The sequence below is a fragment of the Notamacropus eugenii genome, chromosome 5 (assembly GCF_028372415.1).
Source record: "Notamacropus eugenii isolate mMacEug1 chromosome 5, mMacEug1.pri_v2, whole genome shotgun sequence".
NCBI lineage: Eukaryota > Metazoa > Chordata > Mammalia > Diprotodontia > Macropodidae > Notamacropus > Notamacropus eugenii.
In genome coordinates this window covers 336,687,338-336,714,640 of record NC_092876.1, presented here as the reverse complement: position 1 = coordinate 336,714,640, position 27,303 = coordinate 336,687,338, and the positions used below count along the sequence as shown (strand labels likewise).

Genomic DNA, 27,303 nt, shown 5'->3' with positions numbered 1-27,303 from the left:
TGTGGCCTTCCTATCTAGCCCACTACTACTAGATGATACAGTCATCAGAGCTGGAAGGAACCTTAGAAATCATCTGGTCCAATTTCCTCCTTTTATAAATGAGGAAACTGAGTCCCCTCCCCCACATCTTCACAATCTTATAAGTAGTCCCTAATTTTCTGTACTAAAGCCAAATTACTTAATTGAATGGCATTATGGCCTCAAGGAAATGCAAGAGCAGCCCTGGTTCTGGAACTAGAGAACCTGAGTTGAAATCCTGCCCGTGATGACCTTAGAGAAAACAGTTCAGGCCCCTTTCCTGGACCTCAATTTTCCCATCAATAAAATGGGGATAGGTGTTGGACGATTTAGCCTGTGCCAATTCTACTAGTTGATCCTCTTCAGCTCTAGATCTGAGCTCCCCAGTAGGAATAGGTTTGGGGTTTTATCAATTTCCCCAACATTTAAGCAAACTAGGGATTTCACTTTTCTCATCCAACAAAGGCAAACTTGGAAAAAAGCTCTGTAAATGAGTCCACAAATTCATTCTATAAGAATCAAAGGCAGTTGACAGGGCCCCCATCCCCAATGGGCTAGTCACAACAGACGTTACACAGCTTGTAACAACACAACAAAAGCTTTCTAAAGGTCAGTTTGACTTGGTAATAATTTGCCAGAAATACCCAAAGGAGAGGATGAATTATTGCACTCCTACCACCCCATCCCCCACAACCCAACACTTGATTTGAGTGATTAAAAGCTACATAATTCTGAATCAGACACATTCTCACAGAGGTACAGACAAAAGCTGCATTTCAACAGATTTTATAAACTCGAGAGATTTAACGAAGAAAAAGTAAATAGTCCTATTGACAGAAGGTGTGGGTTCTAGGTTCCCCAGATCCAGAAACCAAATTCTAGAGAAAGTTAAAACAAAACTCTCAAGATGTATATCTGAACATTTCAGGGACACATCTGTAAAGCTTTAGGCTGTTGTAAAAAATAAATTTTATTGATTATCTTTTGTCTATATACCTCCTATATATCCTACCATATTCATCCCCCACCACCTCCTGGAGAACATTCCTTATAATTAAGTTGCACAAAACTAAACATTTCGAAAACATCTGATGATATATGCAATGTCTCACATCCTTGGTCTGCCACTTCTACAAAAGAACACGGGAAGGTGTCTCCTCTCTCTTCTTTAGGGCCAAGACTGATCTTTATAATTTCCCAGCATAGAGTTTTGATTGTTTTGTGGTTGCTCTTCATATCACTGTACCCACTGTGGTTGCTAATTTCATTCTGCATCAGTTCAGTCTTTCCATCCTTCTGTCTTCATTTCTTACCTCACAGTAATTATTTCATTATTCAGGTACTGCCATTTGTTAAACCACTTCCCCAAATGATGGGCATCTATTTTGTTGCCAGTAACCATCACCAAGGCAACAAACAAACCTCAAGCTGTAAATGGTTCTCTTGGGTAGTCTAGCAACCTCAGAACCAAGGTCTAGTTCACATTAAGGAAGACCTGCCCCATCCTGATGAAGTGAAAACCATCCTTCCAACAGCAGTGAATGTAGATAAATACCTAGGCTGCCTAAAAGAGGAATTCTGAACACCTTTTTGAGTACTGGACCCAGGGAAACAGAAAGCTAGGTTCTGGGTTGACATCAATTTCCAAGTAACACCTTTCAAACTCTAAGAAACAAACAACCAAAAAGCCCTGTTAAGCCAGAAGGAGATTCTCTGTCATGTAAAACAAAATGTTGATGCTTGGAAGGAGGTAAGAAACAAGAAAGAGCAGGAGCCAACAAAGCCATTTAAACACAACAACTGGAGCCAGGGCTGCAGGCTCTCCCCCAGTCACTGTCCTCTGGACAGAGTGTTCTGTGCCGAGAAGAAACTGGACTCAGGGAGGGAAGTTGGAAGTGTGTAAGACTGGAGAGGCGGGCATGAGGCCCCAGTGTTCCCTTAATCTGCAGGGCTGTATTTTCGTTCAAACTCTGCCACATCAAACTTCCTCTTACAACCAGCATAATTCATATAGCGGATCTTTCCGAAGATCTCACGTTCTGCCCAGCCTTGGTCATGGATGCCACAGATAGACCACATGCAGCCTGTATCACAGGGAGAAACAGAGGGGATGAATTAAAGGCAGGTAGGTGGCACAAGGCCAGAGTCAGGAAGACCTGAGTTCAAATCCAACCTCAGACTAGCTTTGTGACAATTCTTTATCTGTAAAATGGGGGTAATAATACCTTTCAGGGTGGTTGTGAGGATCACATAAGATCATTGTAAAGCAGTTAACACAGTACCTGACACATATTAAGTGCTATGTAAATGTTAGCTATTATTATTAATAGTAACTGTGTGACCCAGGTCAAGTCGCTTCTGTTTGCCTTAATTTCTTCATCTGTAAAATGGGGTTCATAATAGTACTCATCTCCCAGGATACGGGTGTGTGTGTGCGTGTATGTGCGTGCGCACGTGTTTGTGTGTGTGTGTGTCTGTCTGTCTGTGTATGTCTGTCTGTGTTCATTCCTGGGCAAATCATGGGACATTTCTCAGCTTTCTGAAGCCATGTGACCACTACGGATGATACCATCTACTTCCCAGGTTGTTCTCAGGATAAAATGAGAGGATATTTATAAAGCACTTTACTAACCTCAAAAGTGCTACATAAATGCTATTACTGTTGTTCTTTTCATTTTTATTAAAGACAAGTCATTTCAACCTTAACAACTGCCATCATCCCGCCCTGTACCTTTCCCCCGTTCACTAACAAAATATCAGAACCAGAGAGAAGGCTAAAAATCTCCTTTTCTGAAGGTTTTTAAAGAGGAGGAAAGTCTCCCCCCGCCCCATCCCAATCACCAAAAGCAGGCTTTTAAGTGACAGTTTAGTAGAATTGATGGTAATTTCTTACAGGAACCAATTCTGAACATCAGATTCAAATGCATTTCACAAGAAAATCAATCCAAGGCTATCCTGGATGCAATATCATCACCAATATAATTGATTTCAGGTTTGCAAAGTGCTTTACTTATCTCATTTTATCTTTACAATATCCCTGGGGAGGGGCATTATTATCCCCATTTTACACAAGGCTAAGCCACTTACCCAGGGTCACATCACCAGTGTCTGTGGCAGGATTTAAATCCAGTTCTTTCTGATTTAAATTCAGTTCTAGTGGTCTAGCACTCTTATCTACTGAGCCATCTGAATGCCTGAAGTCTGCCACAAGACTTAAGAGCACACATTTGGCATGGAAAGGACTTTAGTAGGCACTTAATTTCAATCTGTTCATTTTACAGATGAGGAACCTGAGGCCCAGAGAAGTTGTTAACATGCAGCAGGGTTAAGATTTGGACTCATTCCCTCTAAGGACACATCTAATGAGTGCTCCCTCTACTACTAACATGCTGTATATTGAGGAAGAGGCAGGGATTCCACGGGTAGAGATTAGCTGGGCAAGTCACTTAACCCTGTCTGCCTCAGTTTCCTCATCTGTAAAGAGAGCTGGAGAAGGAAGCGACAAACCACTCTAGGATCTTTGCCAAGAAACCCCAAATGGGGTCATGAAGAGTTGGACATGACCAAAAGACAACACATTACACACACCTCCACTTGGGTCAAGAAAAGAAACAAGTTAGGGTATGTAGGTAGGGGTGGTTAGACCAAAGGAATAGGCATTATTGATTCCAATTCAACTTGAAAGGGGATTATGGTAAGTAGGTACCACAGTGCATACAGTGCTGGTCCTAGAGTCAGGGACATCCTAGTTCAAATCCAGCTTCAGACACTGTGACCATGGGGCAAGTCACTTAACCTGTTTGCATTAGTTTCCTCAATTGTAAAATGAGGATAATACAGCACCTACCTCATAGCATAGCTGTGATGATCAAATGAGATAATTATAAAAAAGCACTCAGCATAGTGCCTTGCAAATAGCAGGCACTATATAAATGCTCAGTCCCTGCCCTTACCCTTCCCCTTCTTGAGCAGAGGGCCTTGGGAATCCATTTTAGGCCCTTTGCCTAACAGCTTTATCCATGACTTGCTTATCTAATCAGCAGATGAGAAAAGTTATTAGCAAAGATAGGGAATTCAAGTGCAGGAAGAATCAGAGGCCCAAAGGTGTCACCTACTCATTTTTGGACGCAGCCAAAGTGGGAACTGGTTTTGTTTGACTATGCACATCTGTTATAAGGATTTTGTTTTTCTTTTTTCCCCATATGGGGATGAGGGAGAGAAAATAGATGCCTGTTAATTAAAAATATAATTAAAAAAAAAAGATGTCACCAGGCTAGAGGCCTGAATTCTGTAAATCCATGTAGGGGAAGAAGACAGGGAAAAACGTTTCTGTGGCCACTACTACCGACATATAAGAGCACCAACACCAATAACGACAGAACAACAGCTACCATTTATATATCACTCTAAGGTTTGAGAAGCCCTTTGTACATGTTAACTCATTTGATATAAATCAAATACAAATTTGATGTAAGGGGTTTTTAATCTGGGGTCCGTGGCTAGATTTCAGATAGTCCATGAATCTGAATGAGAAAAAAAAATCGCATCTTTATTCTCACTAACCTTTGGTATCCTTTGTGACTTAAGCATTTTATTATGTGCATTTAAAAACATTGTGAGAAGGGATCTGCACACTTCAAGAGAATGCCGGAGGAATCAAAGACATACAGAAAGGTGGAGAACCCTTGGTGTAGAGGCTGGAAGTTAGGAAGTGTCTGCAGGTCTTTTTGGACATGATCCATGGAGAATTAGCTATAGGAAACAGCAGGCACAGTGGGGAGCCAGGAATGAAATGATCAGCTTGACAGCACTAGCCCAGTCTCCTTCTAGTGGGATACAGATTTGGAGTCACAAACTGGAGTTCAAACTCTTTACCTCTTACTACCTGGTGGCCTCTGGGCAAGTCATTTAGACTTCTGGCCTTGCTTTCCTCATCTGTGAAATCAAATGGTTGGACCAGAAAGTCTCTCAGATCTTCCAGCTCTAACTCTACAAGCCTATACTTAACTGCCCTATACCTTTCTGCCCTTGGGCATTTTTCCTCTCAGAGAACAGGGCCTGGAGTCAGTAGGAGTTCAAATCCAGCCTCAGACACTGACTAGCTCTTTGATCTTGGACCAGTGACTTAAGTTCTGTCCTCCTCCATTTCCTCAACTGTAAAATGGTGAAAATAAAAGACCCTACTTCTCAGGGATATTGTGAGGATAAAATGAGATGTGTAAACTGCTTAATACAGTGCCTGGCTTCCTCCCTCCCTTCATTTCCCCCTCCTTTCCTTCTCCCTTCTTTCCTTCCCTCCAGTTACCCTTCCATCTCCCCCATTTCCTTCCATTCTGCTTCTTTCCTCCTTCCCTTCCTTCTCTTCTTCCTTCCCTCCCACCCTCCCTCCTTCCCTTCCCTGACCTAAGAAATAGTTCCTCTATCACCTATCACTTAAGTTCCACTCTGAGCCATTTTTCCAAATGAAGCAGTGCTCTTTTATGGTAAAACAGGGGACCCCAAAGGGATCAACCTTCAGGACTCCTGGGCCCTGCTCTGCACAATCTCTTCCTAGCTAACCAATAACTGTCCTTACCTACATAGCCATTGGGATCCCAGCCATCCAGCTGAAACCGGTCATTGAGATAGATAGCAAACTCTAGTGCTTCCTCAGGGGAGCGGGTCCACTCCAGAATCTTCTTGGCCCAGTACATTCGGAGGAATCCATGCATCTTTCCTTCCTTCACCATCTGCATCTTCAGGAAGAAAAATAAATACTATAAAATAGCTGTGTATGCTATGCAGGCTTCAGTTGGCCATCCTGACTTCAACCGGACAATCCCTTTGAGAAGAGAGAGAGCCATGTCTCTGCACTCTGGGTAAATAGGTCCGAAGAAAATCAAAGGTGAAAGTTAGCACAGTGGTGCAGATTTCCTTGAGGACAGATAGAAGTCTCTCAATAAGCTTTGATGACCTTTTTATCTCTGGCAGGTATGAAAACAAGCATATCCTTGTGTCCCCCTGCGTCTGTTCCTTGTCTCTCAGAAGGGACGTTTATGTCTGACAAGTTTCACTGGAAAACAGGACTGGAGGAATGAGGTCATACTGAGTATAGACCCCTCTATGGTATCCCTGTCAACCCAGTCTGGGAGTCACCCAGTTTGCTGTGCCTCACCCAGGTTTAGGAAGAGTGGAGGTGTAGAAAGGGAATGGGTACATGACCCTGGGTAGGCAGAGTACCTGCGCAGCATTCCAGAGCGGGTCATGTGTCTTTCCAGACTCCAGCTGTTCCAAGGAGTACAGATGGGGTCTCTTGTCCTTGGCATGGAGCCTCAGAGTGGTTTGGGCCCAATCATAAGCACCTGGAGATGAACAATACTCCCCTGTTAGTTCTCTCTCCCCTTCCCTCCCTTAAGCCTCAGCCACCTACTCTCCAATGGTTCTCTGTGGGAGGAGGAGGAAAGGCCATCTTATGATGAAATGCCAAGAATTTACCAGCCCAAAGATACTTTTTAATCAGTTTGTTCTCTCTCCACCATATGCACCATCAGCTTTCAATGATCCACGTGAATGGAAGGGAGAAAAGCAAACCCTCAAGTTCCACATTCAGGGATACATTTTATTTTTACAGTTTCATTTCCAAATACATCCCTCCCCCACTTCTTCCCCTATCGAGGGAGCTATCCCTTTTAAAAGAATAAATAAAAAGAGTGGGTGGGGGGGGGGGGAGAGAAAGTAGTTCAGCAAAACTAACCAACATATCAAATGAGTGTGACAATGTATCTAATGTTTCATATCCATGGGCCCCCACCTCTGCAAAAATGAGTGGGAAGAACATTTTAAAAAATCTCTTCTTCCTAGATAAGTTTGGTCATTATAATTACTGAGTTTTTAACCATTCATTTTAATCTACCTTCCCACAAGCCCCATAAGCATAACGTCCTATTTTTCTGATCATACTCAGTGCTTTTGGGCATTAGTAAAACAGCAAACTGGCGAAAAACAAACAAAGGGACTTGGCATTTCAGAAACTGGATAATTAAGAGGTGCTATTTCTCATCCGATTAAGCTGGCTGAAATGTCTGTTATTGTTTTTCAGCTGTGTCTAACTCTTCATGACCCCATTTGAGGTTTTCTTGGCAAAGATACTGAAGTGGTTTTCCATTTCCTTCTCCAGCTCATTTTACAAATGAGGAAACTGAGGCAGGCAAGGTTAAGTGTCTTAACACACAGATAGTGTCTGAGGCCAGATCTGAACTCAAGAAGTTGAGTCTTCCTGATTCCAGGCCCAGCACTCTATCCACTGCACCACTTGGCTGGCCCTGAGCCACCTAGCTGCCTCAAAAATGAACGTATATGCACATATCATACAATGTTACAACAGAAAATATTACACACACACACACGTATTATATATGTACACATACATATACATGTACATGTATTATATGTACATGTATACACACATATTGAGAGAGAAGGATGAGAGAGGAGAGACAGAGAAACCATAGAATTAGAACTAAGGGACCTTTGAGATAATCTAGTGTCTGGGGCTGGATTGAAACTCTGGTCTTCACTCCAGGTCTAGAAATTTCCTTCTGCTTCACCACCTAATCAGATCATAGAGAAGTGTGAATGCAACTGACGACTCCTCTCTGGAATCAACTAATACATCCATCAGATAAGAACAGTCCTTCTAGGTTATAAACACAGTTTTATGATCCCCCCCCTCAAAGGTGGGGACAGGAAAGTACAGAATGTGTTCCAGAAAATTTGTAGTACTATGTGTCTAGAGCCTGGGGTCCCTGTAAGAGGAATAGTGAGAGAGAAATGGGGCCGCTAGGTGGCGCCATAGCACACAACATGTTGGACTTGGAATCAAGATAGGCTCATCTTTCTGAGTTCCAATCTGACCTCAGACAACTACTAGCTTTGTGTGACCCTGGGCCAATCACTTAACCCTGCTTGCCTCAGTTTCCTCACCCATAAAATAAACTGGAGAAGGAAATGGCAAACCACTTCATTATCTCCACCAAGAAAACTTCAAATGGGGCCATGAAGAGTTAGACACAAGGGAAAAGCAAGTGAACAAGAGGCTAGAAATACAAGGTGAGATCATGGCACGGACCCCCTAGTATGACCTGATGGAGACAGAGACAAAAATGTGGACGATCATGACCAGTGTCTCCCAGATTACTGAGAGAATCGAGCCAAATTCATGTGCAAAGAGAGAGAAGAGGGTTTACAGAGAGGCTTCAGAAGGATGGAAAGTCTGGAAAGGCTATTATTATGAACGCACTTAAATCAATTTGGAATAACAAGGAGATGTACCTTACAGCTTTTAAAGTGAATTCTGTCTCTGCTTGGCTATAAATAAGGAGCTGTGCCAGGATGGAAGGCTGTTGCCTCAGGAAATTGTGTGTCTCTGGAAGTCTTCATGAGAAGTCTGGATAATGACTGGTTGAGGTATCCTGGCTGATGCTGGCTGGCTGTGTTACCCTGGGCAAGTGTCTTTCCCCCTCTCAACCTCAGTTTCCTCAGCTGTAAAATCAGCTCAAAGGGTTGATGTAAGGCTCAGATGAGATAATATATGTCACATGCTCTGCAAACTCCAAAGTGCTACAGGAATGCCAGTTGTTTCTGATTAGACCTGTGATTTCACAGGGATAGGGAATTCCCAGTGACTCAATTTCCTCTACCAATGCAGATCAAAAACTACTGAGGGGTTAAATGACTTGACCTGGTTCATATGATCAATCTGATTTTGAGGGGGGACTTAAACCAGGTCTTCCTGGCTTTGAGGATGGCTCTCTATCCACACAGCTTATAAATGTCACATAATCATTATGATAAGAGTGTGGCACTGTGGTCAGAGAGACATGGGTTCAAGTCCAATATCTGATACTAGTTATGTGACCTTGGCAGACCTCTCAGTGCTCTAGACAATCCTCTAAGACTACCAGTTGCAGAGAAGATGAGATTAGCATTGGTAGAGGGGTTTCTTTATGTGGGAGTTCTTATGGAGGAGAATCTAAATCAAGTTTCATTTAGACTAGATAATCTTCAAACTTGAGAGTCAATGATTTTTGTCAACAATTTTTGAGAATGTGTGGTCAATGAAGAAATACAGATCTTACAGGCAATGGAGAGGACTGTGGGACATCCCCCTCGAACACTCTATAGGGGTTTAGAGACACACCATTCTCCTAAGCAATAGAAACAATCACCACTGTGCTCTACTGAGTCTTGCACATATCTTAGGATTGACAAGCTGGGTGGGCAGAGGGCTCCTGCAGCAGTTCCAGCAACCCCTGCCTGGGCTCTTAAGAGGCTGAATCCAGCTAAGCCCAAGCGTTTTCTAAAGCTGGAGCTGACAAGCTACCTAGGCCTAGCTCAGGAGGGAGCAGTCTCAAGGCATTTTGGATCCAACCCAGTACTCCCCCAAAACAGAGCCTGGAGCTGGTTGGGTCCCAGCAGAGGGAGCAGCCTCAGGGAACTCCAGGCAGGGTCCTGCAGGGCATCAGTGACCTGAGCCAAGCTGTGGCAGAAGGTCCCTGCGCAAAATCCAGTCTGAGCAGTGCCTGGAGCCCATGGTGCGTGCCCAGCATTAGAGTAACCTGTGATTCTAGTCCCAGAGAGAAGTACCCCAGGAGTATCCTACAAGGGAGAAGCCCTGGAGGTCCATGATAACAGGAGGCCCCCAGGCAGAGCACAACACAGAGTCCCTTGAAAAAAGGTCCTGGTCAGGCCCACTACATTCAGGATTGGTCAGGCCCTTGTACACCCCATTCTGCTGCAGAACTTGATCAAGTGTCCTCCCATGGAGCAAACCAAGGAAAACTGAACACCATAAAGAAATAACTTGTTATGAGACACATTCTTCAGGTAAACCCTGAAGAGGAGTTCCACCCCACAAATCCAAGAAAGCTTCAGAGAAAAAAAATGTCCTGGCCACAAATTGGAAGAGTACCTAAAGAAAACGAAACGAGAATTGAAAAGGTAGGAAGGAAAGACTGACAAGGAAACAGACAGCAGGAATCCTCCCACAAGAACTGAATGCCCTGAAAATTAGAATAAGCCATGCAGAAAACAACGACTCAATGATACAACAGCAAATATCACTGCAAAACCAAAATACTGAAAACAAAAAAAACAAGAAAACCTAAGAAATATAGTATTAAAAACAAATGGCCTGAAAAGCAGATCCAAGCAAGAGACGATCTAGAATTGTCAGACTATCTGAAAGTTATGATCAGAAAAAAGTCTAGATATTATATTTTATGAAGTTATAAATGAAAACTGTCCAGAAATCGTAGAAATAGAGAGCAAAGTGAAAACTGGGATTCTACCAATTGCTTCCAAAAAAGATATCCCCAAATGAAACCTCCCTAGAGACATCATAACCAAAACCCAGAGCTTCCAGCCCAGAGAAAATACACTCCAAGTAGCCAAAAAGGAGGAATTCAAATACAGGGAGCCACAACAAAGATTACATAAGACTTAACAGCTGCCATTATAAATGAAAGAAGAGTTTGGAACATGGTATTCCAAAAGGCAAGAGACACTTACAACCAAGGAAAACCTATCTCACAAAACTAAATATACAAGAGAAAAATAGCCCTTTAATGAAATAAGCATTCCTGATGAAAACATCAGAACTGAGTAGACATTTAGAAATAGAAAGTACCCAGAGAAACACAGAAAGGTATGCACCATTGCATAAATGAAAGGAAATATGTGGGGAGGAATTGTTTCCAAGTCAAAAGAGAGATAAAGAAAAAAACTGTCTTTTCAGAATCTTAACATATTTAAGAGTCCTAGAGAAAAATTAAAATGATATAGTCTATGGGTATTCTTATTCTATTTTTGTGGTTTTGGGAGAAGAAAAAATAGGAAAGACAGGAGACTGTACTAGGGGGAAAAAGGAGGAAGAAGGAAAAGGAGATTGGTACTGCATAACAGGATTGCTTAAGATGAAGAGTGTACAGCCATGGCTAAAGGACTGAAGTGAACAGGCATCCCATGAATTTCTATTTTCATCTGAACTGGATAAAGGAAGATTAAATACAATTAACTCTCCCCCTCCTGATACAAAGAAACCTCTGTATAGAAATATGTGGAAAAGGAAATCAGAAAGAACAAGGACAAATAGGATGGGTAAGCAAAGCAATCTCAAATGTTGGGAGGAAAGATGAAAAAAAAGGATGAAAGAGTAAAAACTTAGTATGGAGGGTGGAGTAAGGAGATCTATAACAGAAGGAACAGACTGTTTCATTTATAAGATCACAAATAAATTCCTGCTCTTCTAGCACCTTCCTAATTATGGGAAGAAAGGGAGGAGAATTTACAGGAAGACAGAATGGAAGGAAATACACAACTGACAAATTTATGAATGGGATGAATTTACCCAAAAGATAAGGAAAGAGTAACAGATAAGGAAGCAGAACCTGACTATGTTGATCGCAAGAAATGCACACAAAACAAAAAAATTCACAGTGAAAAATGAGAGGTTGGAGCAAAATCAGAAGAACTCAAACAATCATGGGTAGAAATCATGATTTCATACAAAGCTACAGTGAATGACTATAAACAGTGAAATTATATTATGCTTAAGGACACCAAAGGTAGTGAACCAATATCAATATGTAACATATATATATATGTCTATAAAGGAAAATTTCATCAAATTGGAGGGAGAAATAGATAATAAAAGTATAACTGTAGAGGAACCTAATGTGCCCCTTTCAGATTTAGATAAAGCTAACCAAGAGATAAACAACAAAGAAGTTAGAAATCTGAATAGAACTTCAGAAAAAGTTACAGATGACATATTTCAAGCAAATACTGAATAGAAACAGAATGGAATTTATATTTCCAGCCAAACATAACACCTTTACAATAACTGACCATGTGTTGGGGCATAAAGACTGTTTCATATTGAATCCTCTTTTACAGTCTGCTGTACACTTGGCAATTGTTTTTCTTTTCTCATTTTGTATTTAAGTTTAAAATTTAAAAATTTACAAAAAAGGAATCAGTGAATTTAGCATTTAATAAAAAAAAAGTGAACCACAACAAATAAAAAAATCCCCAATTAAGTTACAAACTACAAATTCTGAAAATTAAAGAAGGAATGATTAACAAAATTGAAAGCAAAAAGAACAGTGAATTGATAAACAGAACTAGGGTTTAAAAAAAACAAGAGATAAACAGCAAATATGATTTAAAAAAACAACAAAGAAAAACAATGTTCATAAAATGAAAAAGCAGAATTTGCAGCAACTGAATTGGAAATAAAGGAATTATTAGAAACTATTTTGCCTAATTATAAGCTAACAAAATTGATAACTTAAAGATATAGTTTGATAATAATCACATTAACAAAAGAAGAAATACTTAAATAGTATAATATCAGAAAAACAAATTGAACAAGCCATAAATTAACTCCTAAAGAAAAAAAAACTCCAAGACTATATATGGAATCTACAAATGAATTCTATCAAACACTCCAATAACAATTAATTCCAATACTATACAAACTTAATAATAAGAAAAGAATATAGTCTTGATGCCTAAACCAGGAGAGACAAAGCAGAGAAACTTACCTACCACTATCCCTAGTCAACATTAATACAAACATTTTAAGTACAAACTTAGAAAGTAGGCTAAAAAATATGTTAAACACTATATTCTCCTTAGTTACTGGGGAAACAACCCACTATTTGCAAAAAAAAAAAAGCTGGGAAAACTGGGGCAGAAATCAGGTTTAGACTAACATCTCGTACTATATGCCAAGATAAACTCCAAATGGATACATGACTTAGTTTTAAAATCATAACGTAAACAAATCAGAGGACAGCAAGGAAGAAATTACCTTTCAGATCTACAGATGGGGAAGAGTTCATGACTCAACAAGTGAGAGAGAGCCTCTCGGCACAATGTCTGGCACACAGTAGGCTCTTAATGTTTGCTGATTACTGATTATATACAATTAAAATTTCTTTACATAAACACATCTAATATAGCAAAAATTAGAAGGTAAACAGCTGACTGGGAAAAATCTTTGAAACAAATTTCTTTGATAAAGGTCTTTAAGATATATAAGGAACTGATTAAATTTATAAGACTATAAGACCCATGCCCCAGAGCTTTGACCAACAGCTTGGTCAAAGGGAATGATGAGACAGTTTTCAAAGGAAGAGCTATAAGCTACAGTATAAAAATGCTCTAAATCACTAATAATCAGAGACATGCAAATTAAAGTAACTTTAATTTGAAGTTCCATCTCACATGTATCAGACTGGAAAAGATGGCAAAACAGGAAAATGAAAAATGTCTGACAGCTGTGAATAGGTCCAATCATTTTGGAAAGCAACTTGGAATTTTGCCAGGAAACTTAGCAAATGATGCCACACATTTTGACCCCACTGCTAGGATTACACCTCAAAAGAAATAAAAGAAGAAAAAAACCTTATGCACAAAAATATTTAAAGCCACTCTTTTTATAGCAGCCCCAAATCGGAAAACAAGGAGGTATCCTCCTACTGGGGCATCCAAAAGCTTGAAGAAGTGTGCCATTCACCTCCTGATATAGAAGTGATGAACTTAAAATGCGGTATTGGAAGACGGCTAATGTGGGAAATTATTTTGGTGGACTATGTAGCTATGCATTAAGGGATTTTTAAAAATTTGCTTGAAATTAAAGGGGGGAGGGGAAGAGATGCATGAATTTTTTTTAACTTAGGAGAGAAAGAGGGAGAAAGAAAATGAATATACTAGATAAATGATGTCCCAATTTTTAAAAGAGGGAGAGGAAAGATTCCAGAAACTTTTGAACTCATGACAATCTGGAGGGAGGCTTAATAAAGTGCTTCTCTCCTTGGACCTATCCTGTTCAAAACTTTTGCCAACTTAGAAGATAACCTACATAGCACACTCACTAAATGTACAGATGATGCAAAGCTGAAAGCAATAATGAATCATTGAATCACAAAATCAAAATTCAGAATAATCAATAGATTACAATGATAGGCTGAAACCAAAAGCAATAAATGAAAAGTTCCATGGTTAGGCTTAAAAAATAAATGGCACTAGGACACAGTGGCAGAGATCTGACTCAACAACGGTTCATGTGAAAAGAAACCAACCTGAGAATCTTATTTGTCTACAAGTTCTTCATTAAGGCCCATAGTATGAAACATATGCTAAAACGCAATTAACCTAATCTTAGGCTGAGTTATTAAAAGTCTGGATCTAGATCAAAAGAGATAAACTGAACAAGTGGAGAAAGAAGACATGAAGGTGATCACGGCTGCGGGGTGGGACCACAGGAGAAGGCAAAGGGGAATAGTATATGGCATTTGGACGGGAGAGAATAGCAGTTATGACACTCCTACTATATGACAGGTATTGTGCAAAGCCTTTCACAAATATTATTATCTCATTTGATTAGGCAGTACTGATTTCCCAAACTCCTCCATTCCCATATAAGGGTTTGAGGGGTGGTATTTACCTTCTAACTTGTCATAGTTCTTATTGTAGAAGCAAAAATTGTCTGCCAGCTCCCTCCTCACCACAGCCTCTTCCACAAAGTTAGTCACAGAATCTGGGTACCGGCTTCGATGTTTCTGCACTTCCAGAATGGCCCGCTGAACTGAGACTTGCCCTAGTGGGATAGTAGAAGAAAGTTAGGACACCAGAGATGGGAGAAAATAAAAAAAAAATAATTTGGGAAACTAGGCTAGTCTCAAGTGGGCAGAGAAGCACCCTAGCTCCCCACCACCCTAGAGACACCCAGCATACGTAGGCAGGTCAGTCCTTGACTCCTCATGTCTCTCTATAAAGACATCACTAAACATAGGATTACTGCACAGTTTTAAATCCAATTCAGCTTCCTCTCACATATCTCCCTCTCCCTGAGTCACCTTTCCTATAAATTGGTTCTTAAATACTTGGCTGTCCACCATGGCAGAAACTCATGGATTTAGAACATGTTGGGAACTTAAGAGTCCAGCACCCTTATTTTACAGATGAGAAAACGGAGGGTCAGAGAGGTTAACTGATTTGCTAGGGTCACCCTGCTGGTATCTAAGGCAGGATTCGAATGCAGGTCTTCCTGACTCTGAGTCCATGCATCATCTGTATCATCATCATGGCTAATATCTATATAAGTGCTTACTATGTGCCATACTCTACGCTAAGCACTTTACAACTATTATCTCATTTTATCCTCATAACTCTGGGAGGTATGTGCTATTATTATCATCTCTACTTTACAGATGAGGAAACTGAGGCAGTTTTACTGATTGCCCAGGGTCACACAAATGCAGGTCTCCCTGGCTCCAAGTCCAATTCTGTGTCACACAAATTCCAACCTGGCAGAAGGTCAACTGTACAACAGATGTTTTGTAAATACCAGTGCCAAGAGAACAGATGGAGTGTTTGTGGAGCAACACTGTGTTATGGATAAAACACTAGCCTTAGAATCAGGAAGACTTGGGTTCTAATCCTGTCTTACTAGCAGTGTGGTTTTAGGCATTGATCTTTGGATCTCAATTTTGCCATCTGTCCAAAGAAGGGCTAGACTCGATGACTTCCAATGTTGCTTCCTTCCGTTACTTGCAGCCTTAACTCTACATTCCTACGGAGTCATTTAGCTTTTTCATCCTCCGTTCCCTCATCTGTATAATGAAAGGTTTAGACTCAGTCCTTAAGGTCTCTTCCAGCTCTAAATTGATGACCTTAGGAGCCTACAATAGAGATCACAGTCACATATAGAAAGTAACAGAAAGGATATTTGAATCTTAAAATGAGGTAATGTGGTCCTCTCTCCACCACCCATCTTCTAGAAAAGAAACTTCATAAGCTCTTTTGCGTTCTGGATTCCTCTGGCAGTCTGGGGAAGCCTATGGACCCTTCTCAGAACAATGTTTTTATTTTTAACAGTCATAATTGTTAATACATTATAGATTACTTATATAATATATAATTATGTAACTATCCAGTGTGAAACTAATCAAACAAAAATAATAAATGTAACTAACATTTTTTTTAAATTTTGAAGAACCATGGCTTTATTTTTAAAATTTTAAACTATTATAATTGTTCATATATTATACATTACATATATTTAGTAAGTTTGAAACTAATCAAATGGAAATCATAAATATAATTTATTCTTTTTTAATTTTGAAGAATGCTTTTAAGTTATAATTGTTAGCATTACATGTATAATACATAATTATGTAGCTAGAAGGTTTGAAACTAATCAAATAGAAATCATAAATGTAATACTTATCTTTTTATTTCAAAGAACAATTATGGTATATTTTTGTTAATATATAATTATACAGCGAGCAAGCTGCTTGAAACTCATTAAATAGAAATCACAAATATAACTAATATTTTTTAATTTTGAAGAATGGTTTTTTATGCTTTATTTTTAATAGCTAAATTGTTTATATGTTGCATATAATATATAATTATATAGTCAGCAAGTTTGAAATTCATCAAACAGATATCACAAATATAACTTTAGTATTCTTTTTTTTTTAATTTTGAAGAACCATGTTTTCAAAAACCTAAAATAAAATACATAGGATTACAAGGAAAACCAATTATCCTGAAATACAGTTACCAAAAACAATTTTTAAAAAGATTACAGATTAAGTTTAAGAAACCCTATTCTACAGCCAGTCAAGTGATGAGAGAATGAAATTGTGAGGTCCTAATAAAGTGAGAGGAAGAAAAGAAAATTAAAATGAAAGCTCACCAAAGTGGAACCAGGGGGAGAGGTTGCTGAGCGCATCCTTGTTGGGGTTGTTTCGGTCAGATCCAAAGTATGGGAGTCTCTCAGCAATGAAGGACTGCAACATGGTCAGACCTGAGGCAGTGCCTGGCTTGGCCCAGGACACCTCCTTCACGGATCGATCCACCTGCAGTCCTGCCCGGCAGCCATTCCAGTCCACAGGCTGTGCTCAGGAAGGGGAATGAGAAATGGTGCTTACAGTTACATCCTTCCCATCTACAGCACGCAGACCTGACTAGCCTAAGGCCTCCCGGGGTCTTGCCATCTGCCCTTCTGATGTACCCTCAGGACTCAGGGGCTTTTCCATCCTCTCCACAGCTGGCTTTCACTGGGTTGTCTTCTTCAGTTAGACTGTGAGATCCTTGAGAGCAGGAATTATCTATAATTTTTTTTAACTTTTTTTTTTAATTCAATTTTTTTAATGAAAAAAATCTATTTTCTCTCTCACCTCCTTCTCACACTTCCCCTCCTTACCCCATGACTGTCTTATTTTTTCTTTCTGTATTTCTAGGATCTAGCTGTGTTTGGTAGATAATAAATGCTTAATAAATACTTTTTTATTCATTCACTCAAAAGATGGATACTCCCCTAGAGGAGAGAATCATAAAATCTCAGAGTTGGAAAGGACCTCAGAGGTCCTGTTCAACCTGAACAGAAACTACCCTGACTAGTAGTTGGTGGTCATCCAGCCTCCCCTTGAAGACTTCTAGAAATAAGGAATGTAAGTTATCCCTTGGTAGCCTGCTCCACTTTGGGACAGTTATAAATGTTAAAAAGCCTTTATTTAGACTGACTTAAATCTACCTAGGTGCAATTTAGAGTCACAGGTCTAGAGCTAGAAAGGACTATGGGGATTATTTATCCAGCTCCCTTATTTGACAGATGAGGAAACTGAACCTCACAGAGGTTGAAGTAACCTGCCCAAAGCCACACAGGTAAGAAGGAACTGAATCAGCTTTAGAACTGAAGCCTGACTCCAAATCCAGTGTTTTTGTACTAAGTCACTCCGAAGAATGAGTCTAATCCTTCTCCCATATGATAGTCTTTCAAATATCTTAAGACAGATGACATGTTTCCCCTCTTCCCCAAACCCAAATAACCTCCTTAGGCTAGATAGCCTCATTTCCTTCAAATGACCCCAACTTCAAGTGCCCTTACTATCTTGCTCACCAGCTGCTCTCCAGCTTGTCCATGCTGCTCCTAAAAGGTGCACGAAGACCTGAATGAAACCTCAGACACCTCCCTTCTTCCAAATCTCCCAAGCTCATAGCATGAGCATCATTCTCAATGTCTCACTCTCTCTCACAACTCACATAATCCAATCAGCTGCCAAATCCTGCCATAATACCTCTCATAATACCAACCCCTTCTCTCTGTCCACAGCAATGACTTTAATTAGAGCCCTTACCACCCCTTGCCTAGAATACAGAAGCAATGTCCTAATTGGTCTCCCTACCTTGGATCTGTCCTCATTTCAAGTATATCCTATACCACTGCAGCCAAAGTGATTTCCTTAAACTGAGGTCTGACTGTATCATTCCCTTGCTCATTCAACTTCTCTGGCTCCCTAGTGTCTTAAGGAAAAAAAGCAGAAACTTCTCTTTGACTTTTAAAGTCCTTTGCAACCTGCTCCCAACTGCTCTTTCCAGCCTTTTTTATTTTAAATTATTTATACTGATTATTATTAAAATTTTTGTTTATATACATTATACACTTTATAAATAAAATTTATATCAATATATTACTGCATTTTCTGCATGTTACAATCCAGGAAACTTGGTACTCTCTAATCTTCACACATTTGTCTTTGCCATTGAACTGGCCATCCCTCACACCTAGAATAACTCCTTCTTCACCTCTCTTTCTTCTAGACTTTCTTCTAGACTCAGCGATTTAATCACTCCCCTTTTCTTTCCAAAAAAAATTTTATATTTTATTTTTTCCAATGACATGTAAAAACAACTAATGTTTTTAAAAATTGAGTTCCAAATTTTCTCTCTCTCCTCCCCCCTCACTGAGAAGGTAGATTATAATGCATAGTCACATAAAGCATATTTCCATATTAGCCATGTTGCAAAGGAAAACAGACCAAAAAACTCCCAAGAAAAAGTAAAAAAAAGGATGCTTTGATCTGCATTCATATTCCATCAATTCTTGCTTGAGAGTAGGACAAAATTATTTTCAACCTAAGTCCTTCGGAACTGTGTTGGATTGCTGTATTGCGGAGTAGAGCAAAGTTGATCATCACACAACGTCCTTCTGGTTCTGCTCATTTCCCTTTAAGCACCCCATCTACATAAAGCCTTTCAGAGAAATCTCTATACCATGTTAACCTTCAACTTCATTCTCCAAGTTGCCTTACTTTGCTGAGAAAGCCCCCCCTGACTTCCCCACCACCACAACGGCCCCCCCTTTCTGACTCTCCTTTCTGCGTTCTCTTTTTCCATTAGAGTGCACACTCCCAGAAGACCAACTTCCTTCCTTTTACTTATAACTCTAGTACTTAGCTCAATACCGGGCACATATGCTAATCTATGTATTTTCTGTTTCTCTCATTCTTTTCTCACCCTCTTCCTTTTTCTCTTTCACTTTGGCTTTTCTCACTTTCTCCTTTCTTTTCTTTCTCTCTCTTTACTCACTCTGTTTTCCTCTCTCCCTCCCCCCCTTCATCCTTACTCCCCCTCATCTCTTTCAACTACTAGTACCCTCCCTCCCAAACTATCTTGAATTTCTTTGTATAAATTCCTGATATATTTATTCTCTCATTAGGATGTAAATTCCTTGCCAATAAAGATTTTTTGGGGGAACTGTATCCCCAGTGCCTAGCACAGTGCTTGTCACATAGTGGGTACTTAAGAATTAAGATACTGAATATGTGATATGGTCTGACCTGAGCAGGGTCAGGACTTCAGAGAAGCAGGCAGAGAAATCCCAGTTCTGTGGGCAATTCTATTCTGGGCAGACACATCATGAGGCTGTATACCATAGTCACTTGCAAGAGTAACTCCAGGGCTTTGCCGCTAAGCTTTTCCCAGTACCCATTATGTCAGTGTCTGGTGCCTCAGTTTCTCATGTTGTCTTCAAAAAACAATTTACAAGAAGGGTCTCTGAATCCTTCACTAGACCCTCCTCAGCCCAAGTCTGGCCCTCTCTGAAGGTATGGGCATATCTTACCTCAGCCTGAACGTTTGAAGTATATGGATGACATATAACAGGGGGAAACTCAGTAAGAAAATGGGGAAGCCGGTCATGGATCTTGTGTCGGATGGTTCGAGCCCCATATTCCTGCTTGTCAGAGGCTACCCAGCATGGAACAATGTTGTGAGCATCTACCTGAGGAAGAACCAAGGGAATTATAAACTCCCTGTGGGCAGAAACCAGACCTCCTACACCCTACAATGCCTTGTATAGTGCTCCGTACACATCAACTAGTCAGCAAATACCTATTGCTGTGTTCATGTTCAAGATCCTAAAAAAGAATCATAGTTTCCTCCTGTATCAAGTTGTTGTCTGCTAGCCTCTATTAGCCTATGGAAATCTCAGAGAAAACTCCTACTTTTTTTTATCTTTAATCTTACTTTATTGATAATTTTTGCTTTTACAACATCTTCATTTTTGAATAAATCCTTCCCCTCCTCCAGCATGCAGCAAACCATCCTTGGTAGAAAAGATTTAAGAAGAAATAAGGAAAAAAAAAAAGCATTTCAGCAAAACCAACAAACATATAAAACTCAGGATGTGTTGGAGCCAGATAAAATTGGAACCAATTGTTAAGTTTTCAGTGTGAGCGTTTCTATCTTGGAAATTAGCAAATGCTATAAATCAGGGCTTGATAAATTGTTTTGCTGATTGTTTAGACTCAATAAAGTAGTGGAGAAAATGTTAACAATGCAGATCAAATCTAGAAGGATGTCGTGTACTTTTTTTCTCTAGAGAGTCAGTTGTTAAATATTCACTAGCACATTTGCTCACTTGTGTCCAACTTTTTTGACCCAATGTGGGGTTTTCTTGGCAAAGATACTGGAGTGGTTTGCCATTTCCTTTTCCAGTTCATTTTATAGATGAGGAAACTGAGGCAAACAGGGTTAAGTGACTCGCCCAGGGTCACACAGCTAGTAAGTGTCTGAAGCCAAATTTGAACTCAGGAAGAGAAGTCTTCCTGACTCCAGGCCCAGCACTCTATCTACTTCACAGCCTACTCATAGCAACCCACACAATTCTGCCCCTGTTATGATTACAACTTTCCTACAACTTTCCCCAGCGTCATCTAATCCTCCAGATTCACAACACAACACTGTGGTTTGGAGTCCCCTGTCCCCTGCCAAGGGAAAACAAACTTGGAGTTGCTGAATTGGCAAATCCCCACCATTCTGGGGATTTCCCACTTTTATCTCAAAGACTTGAGTAATCATCCAGACTTATGGTACTTGATCTCCTCCAAGAAGGGAAACTACTTATGGCTGCTGGACAAGCCCCTTGACTCCAATCTCCCACCCCTTTAGACCTAAACATTATGAATAACCAAAGACAATGATGGAGGGCAAAATTCAGGTCTCTGTTCTACTGTATGGCATACAAGTCCTTATTTTCTGACTTAGCATTTCATTCATGTTAAGAAAGACAGGTTCAACGGACCCTTACAAGTGATACTATTTTATTATAGGCACCTACCTGTACAAAGGGCACCTGCCTTGGCAGTGCATCCTGGACATCCTTCACCCACTGGATGTGGTGAAGCAGAGGGGAGAAGTCAGTTACTAGGCCACCAATGCTATGTGTTTGCACGAAGGCAGGGAGGACATCCTTTGGCAGGCCTAGAAGCAGGTGGAAGGGGATGCATAGCTTCTCACACTCCTGCAACAAAGAGATGAAAGGGCCCCACTCCAGACCAAGTCAGGACAAGATTTCCCCACAATCCTGTATCTCTCGCATGCTCAAACTCCTTAGCCTGTCATTTGCTCCACCACCTGGTACCTTCCTCCCTCTCCAGGAATCATCTCTGATTCTTATTCTCCATGAGCACTAGGGCTAGGGCCAAAGGGGACCAACTGCTATCCGGATGTTTCCTGGTTTATGCCTTTAGTCAGAATGACCATATCTCCCACCTCCACCTCCTAAAATCCCACCTGGTTTTTAACACCTAATACAAATGTCACCCTCTCCAGGTAGCCTTCTTTAGATCCTGAATTTTCTCCAATCTCATATCACAATTTCTTACTCTTATGTTTTCTGTATTCACTTCTGTGCTTTAAAATTAAAATTTTAAAATTACTGTGTGTAAACTTACTAAATGAGGGCATGAGCCATGTATGAGGATCACAGAAGCCTAGATTAAGAGCTCAAAGGAAACATCTGGTCCAGACTCCCTTGTTTTTCAGATGAGGAAACTGAAACCCAAACAAGTTAAGTGACTTGGCTAGGGTCACACAGTTAGGTAGGATCTGAACCCAGGTTCTCTCATTTTACAGTCAATAATGTTCTTTCTACTCCATTGGCTTTTTTTTTTTGGTTGCTGTTCAGTTGTTCCAGCTGTGTGTGACTTTTTGTGACCCCACATTTGGAGGTTCTTTTGGCAAAGTTACTGGAGTGGTTTTCCATCTCCTTCTCTAGCTCATTTTACAGATGAGAAAACTGAGACAAACAGGGTCAAGTAGCTTGCTTAGGGTCACCAGCTAATAAGGGTCTGGGGCCAGGTCTGAACTCAGGAAGGTGAGTCTTCCTAACTGTAAGCCTGGTCCACTATGCCACCAAGCTGCCTCTGTCTACTCCATACTTAATAACTTTTGTATTCCAATCTCCTACTCCCTACCCTGAAAACACACACACATACACACACACACACACATATGCGCACGTGTGCATGTGTACACATAACGTGGGCAGCTAGTGGCATACTGGGGCCTATAGTCAGGAAGACCTGAATCCAAATCCAGCCTCAGACATTACTTGTGTAACCCCAGGTAAGTAACTTAACCTTTTTCTGCCTGTTTCTGCAATTGTAAAATGTGAATGATAACACCTACCTTCTAGGGTATTTGGGTGGTATTAAATGAGATGATACTTGCAAAATATTTAGCACAGTACTGGGCACATAGTAGGCAGCTGCTAAATACTTGTTCCCTCCCCTGCTTTCTCCTATGTACAGAGCTCTGTACACAGTAGGCATTTTACAGTTATTAAATGAATGAAAATCGCTATTGCACCCCAAAGGAGCTACAGAGACCACTAATTTCTGTTCCAGTTCCTCCATATTGCCCTTTCCCATTCACCTCTGCTACTTCTTCCAGGCCACGAAGCATGAAGTCATAATGGCGGATGGTGGCACCCAGGAAGCAGGGGGCAAGGCAAAAGCAGACATGCAGGGGCAGCTTCTGTTTCAGGGCCAATCTCTGGGCATAAAGGAATGCCCAATTATCTGCGAAAAAGGATAAAGGAGAGAGGGAAATTGAAGTTAAAACAATTCAGATGCCCATGAAGGCAGATGTCAAACCCAGAGAAGCACTCACCAAGGGAACCCCACCTCCCTAACCCATCTCCATCTGCCCAGACCTTGCACTCTCTGGTCCCGGGACATCCAGTACACAAAGGCCTGGGACTGGTCCTGCAGGTGGCAGTCCTGGGAGATGAGTCTCACTCGTTGTTTATTAAAGCGAAATTCCAGCACAGAAGGAGCCGTCCGGAGCCTGGATTGCCTCACTGCTTCCTGCAGGCCCTCGGCTCCCTTTTTCTCTCCCTCTCTCTTATCTTCTTCGTCTTTCTGAACCACATTGCTCTTGCTGAATTGGTGTTTCTGGAGTGGCTTCCTCTTGGCTTTACTCTCTTGGCTTTCCATGTTCTCTGGCTCACCACCAGTACTGTGGCTCCTCTTTTTGGGGTCCATGGTGGGTCTTATGCCTTTTATTCTGGGAATAAAAATATACAGGAGTGGGGTTAGACAAAATAAAAGGGAATTTGTGATAATGAGTGTGAAATCTTATTGAACTGTCTCTCCTCAGCTAGTGGCTGGGTGGATTCGTATGATCACTTGAGCTATAAATCTCAATTCTCTGGGCAAATCCAACTGAGCTAATTTGGGTGCCTCTATGCCAATCCTTCACCCCCGCCCTTGAAAAATAATGTATACATGGTCATACATTTCCCTAGGTGGTTTGGAAAAATATCCAGCTTCCTTAGTCTGCAACAGAAGAGCTATATGGCAAGTGCCCTAGCAAGAAGCATTTCAAATCTAAGAAGACAATACACAAACTCTTATCACTGCCTTCAAGACCAATGATAATTCTCCCTATTTCAAACAATCAATCAACTAAGAACATTTATGAAGGACGTATTTATATGCCAAACACTATGCTAAACTTGGGCATACAAAGAAAAGGCAAAGATAGTCCTTGACAATTATATACAACATTAAATACAATACTACATTATAATCAGGAAGGTAATATTATAACCAGGAAGGTAATACACATGTATGTATATATGTACAAACACATATACACATATATGTACACACACAATTTGGTTCATATGAAATAAAAGAGTAGATGGAAAGTAGCCTTAGAACAGAAGGAACTACCACCTGAGGGACCAGGAAAAATCCCCCGTAAGAGGTGGTATTTGTACTATGTCTTAAAGAAAGCCTAGGGACAGCTATGTGACACAGTATATAGAGTTCTGGGCCTGGTGTCAGGAAGACCTGAGTTCAAATCCAGCCTCAGACACTAGCTATCTGACCCTGGGCAAGTCAATTAACCCCACTTGCCTCAGTTTCCTTATCTATCAAATGAGCTGGAGAAAGAAATGGCAAAGTGGTAAAGCACTTCAGTATCTTTGCCAAGACAACCCCAAATGGGGTCACAAGTCAGAAACAACTTAACAACCATAACAAACTTAAAGGAAGCTATTCATTCTAAGAATCTGAGGTTAGGAGGGAGAGTATTTAAGGGATAGGGGACAGCCTGTGCAACTCCCTTCCAGGTCAATCCAGGTTTCTGGCAGTCTGTCCAAGGGAATGTCCCAAGGCAATCTCTAGTCTTTTTATGACTTGTAATCTAAGTCTTTAACAACTGCTTTATCAGTTGAACAATTAAAAAAAAACTAACTTTTTTTAAGCAGAGATAAGAAAAATAATTCTTTCTTTTTTTCTTTTGAGGAAGGGAGGTGTAATTATTCAGAAGTCACATAAAGGGGAAGAAAAAAAGTAGCTTCAATCTGAATTTGGAGTTAAGTCTAGCCTTACATACTTACTCACCTGAGCATAAAGGAAGGCTCAATTATCTGCAGAGGGTTAGAGGAGGGAGGGAAACTGGGGCCAAACAATTCAGATCCTCATGAAGGCAGACACAAAGCACTTTAGAACCACTCACTGAAGGAACTTTACTCCAACTACCCAGACCACGAACTCTCTGGTCCAGAGACATCCAGAACCCAAAGTCCCTCTCAGAGAAGCCTCCATTTCTTCATCTATAAAACGGAAATAATGATATTTGCACTTCCTACTTCAGTGTAAGGAAATTTAGGACATTTTAGAGTGCTTTAGAAATAAAAGCTATCATCGAAAAGCAGAATGGTAAAGTCAAGAAGGACTTGATTTTGAATTCTGCCTTTGCTACTAGCTGTGTGGTGACAGGCACATGACCGGCTCTCTACACCTCAGTTTTCTCATTCCTAAAATGAGTATAATACCTATAACACCTATGTCATTGGATTGATGTAAGGATCAAAGGGGATAACGTCCATAATGTGGAGGTTAGTTATTATTATTTTTAGATAAGTATAAAACATTTGCCTGCTTTCAAAATAGAAAAAGAGGGAACAGAAGACTTTTATATTTCATTTGAAAGGTATCACCAAAGAAATATTTGCTCAGAAAAGGAGTTGGTTGATTGTATATCAAGACGTAGAGTACCTGATGGGCAGAAGAGAACAGTACTGGTATTCAAAAAATGTTAAAAAACAGACTTAAAGGAAGTATACTTGGCAGATTTTCTCTGAGGCATTTACCAGTGACAAGGCCAAAAATCTCAGCATGAGAAGGAAAGACAGGCAGTAATCTGGCCCAGGAGAAAAAGTGCCCACATTACTGAGATCACAGATTCATAAAGGTATTAAAGGGTTTAATATAATGGTGTGTTATGAGGCTGAGGTAGAAGTTAAAAAAAAGGGAAATGACAAAAAAGTAGGTATAAGAAAGGAAAATGAGAGGAAAAATGAGTGAAAGAAATGTTGGGAAGGGAGGAAAAGAGGCTCAAGATGTTTCTTTAGGTGAGTATTAATCTCTGATGTAAAGTGCTTTTTATCAGACCTCGGTTATAAAATGAGGTTTAACTTTGAAGCTAAGATAATTCTGAAAATTTGTTGCAAGGACTATTTCCCCCTCCAAATATGGTGGGGGTGTTGCCGTATGGCTCAAGAGAGACAGAAGAGATATCTCTAGTCTCTTCTTCACCCCCAAACCCTTCCCTAAAGGGGACTTTTAATTCCTGCCAGGAAGGGAAGCAGAAGCTTGGCTACTAGGGGTACTGGTTTAGAATTTGATTTATCTACTTTACCTTAAATATTATTAGTCTAGGAGATGTGATTTTCGGGTTCAATCTAATTTCTGATTGCAGTTCCATATTAGGGGAAATGTTTTAATTATCAGTTTTAATAAACCCAAGTTTTATATTCAAGGCTTGACTCCTTTCCCAGCAAATACCAGTTCCACAATAAACACACACAGGAATTATCAAAGAGACCCAATTATCCAATTTGACAGCCAAACAGAAATCAGAGGAAAAATTGGACATTATATACCAGGCAATACTGAGTGAAGGTCCTCTCTCACTGGAAATGAGGTAAGTCGGTTCAATGAGTAGAATCCTAGATCTCATCCAAAAGGAAGGTTCCTGAAGTCTCTAGTTTAGTAAGGTAGGGATAGGGACATGATGGAGACTGCCAGCTCCTCTTGTGGCTTCCCAGAATCTCTTCCTTTAGCAACCTGGGGTTGGTTGTGGGGTTGGCCTCTTCCATCTTCTTTCTCAAAGCTGCCCTTAGTCCAAAGAGACTCGGTAACTCAAGAAGTCTGGAAGCTTGATGAGAACTCCTCTTTCCCATACAGGGAATCCACCAATAAAGAAAAGTGTCCCAAACCAGTGAGCTTTGTTACTGGGGTCACAACACTGTACTGATTTTAAATAATTACAGAATGGCCATATTTGCTGAGAAAATGTAACACATAACAAAATACATGTGAAGAAATCTCCCATGCTTTTTTATCCCTTTTCCAAAAGATATTTCTTTGCTGCAGTATGTTATCTGTACCATATAGGGTGTCCCATAAATCTTAGTATAAAAGTTTTAAACTTTAATAACTTCAGAATCATGAATGCTCCAAATTTACTTTAAAAATGACAATTTAAATTTATTTTAAACTTAGTTTTGTGAATTGTTAATAATAAATTTTGAATTTTAATTTTAACAAGATGGAACACCCTGCCACTAATGCATTGCTATGTGCCATT

At 40.3% G+C, this 27,303-nt stretch overlaps 1 protein-coding gene across 4 annotated transcripts in view; it reads right to left on the bottom strand.

Annotated features, from left to right (window-relative positions):
* Positions 1-788: 788 nt before the first annotated feature.
* The window catches only part of LOC140506482 (deoxyribodipyrimidine photo-lyase), a 28,006-nt gene continuing 1,491 nt past the window's right edge, over positions 789-27,303 (bottom strand). The window contains exons 1-11 of one of the 4 annotated variants that reach the window (XM_072613715.1): positions 26,597-26,826; positions 25,053-25,264; positions 23,354-23,706; positions 23,074-23,219; positions 21,476-21,658; positions 19,979-20,137; positions 16,769-16,967; positions 14,510-14,662; positions 6,238-6,359; positions 5,594-5,753; positions 789-2,102 (exon numbers count right to left, since the gene is read on the bottom strand). In XM_072613715.1, the coding sequence (XP_072469816.1) occupies positions 1,957-2,102; positions 5,594-5,753; positions 6,238-6,359; positions 14,510-14,662; positions 16,769-16,967; positions 19,979-20,137; positions 21,476-21,658; positions 23,074-23,219; positions 23,354-23,706; positions 25,053-25,060 (1,629 nt within the window). In that variant the 5' untranslated portion in view covers positions 25,061-25,264; positions 26,597-26,826 and the 3' untranslated portion in view covers positions 789-1,956. Of the gene's footprint in view, positions 2,103-5,593; positions 5,754-6,237; positions 6,360-14,509; positions 14,663-16,768; positions 16,968-19,978; positions 20,138-21,475; positions 21,659-23,073; positions 23,220-23,353; positions 23,707-25,052; positions 25,265-26,596; positions 26,827-27,303 lie in introns of those variants that run through there. The other 3 variants (XM_072613714.1, XM_072613717.1, XM_072613716.1) reach the window with 3 other exon arrangements.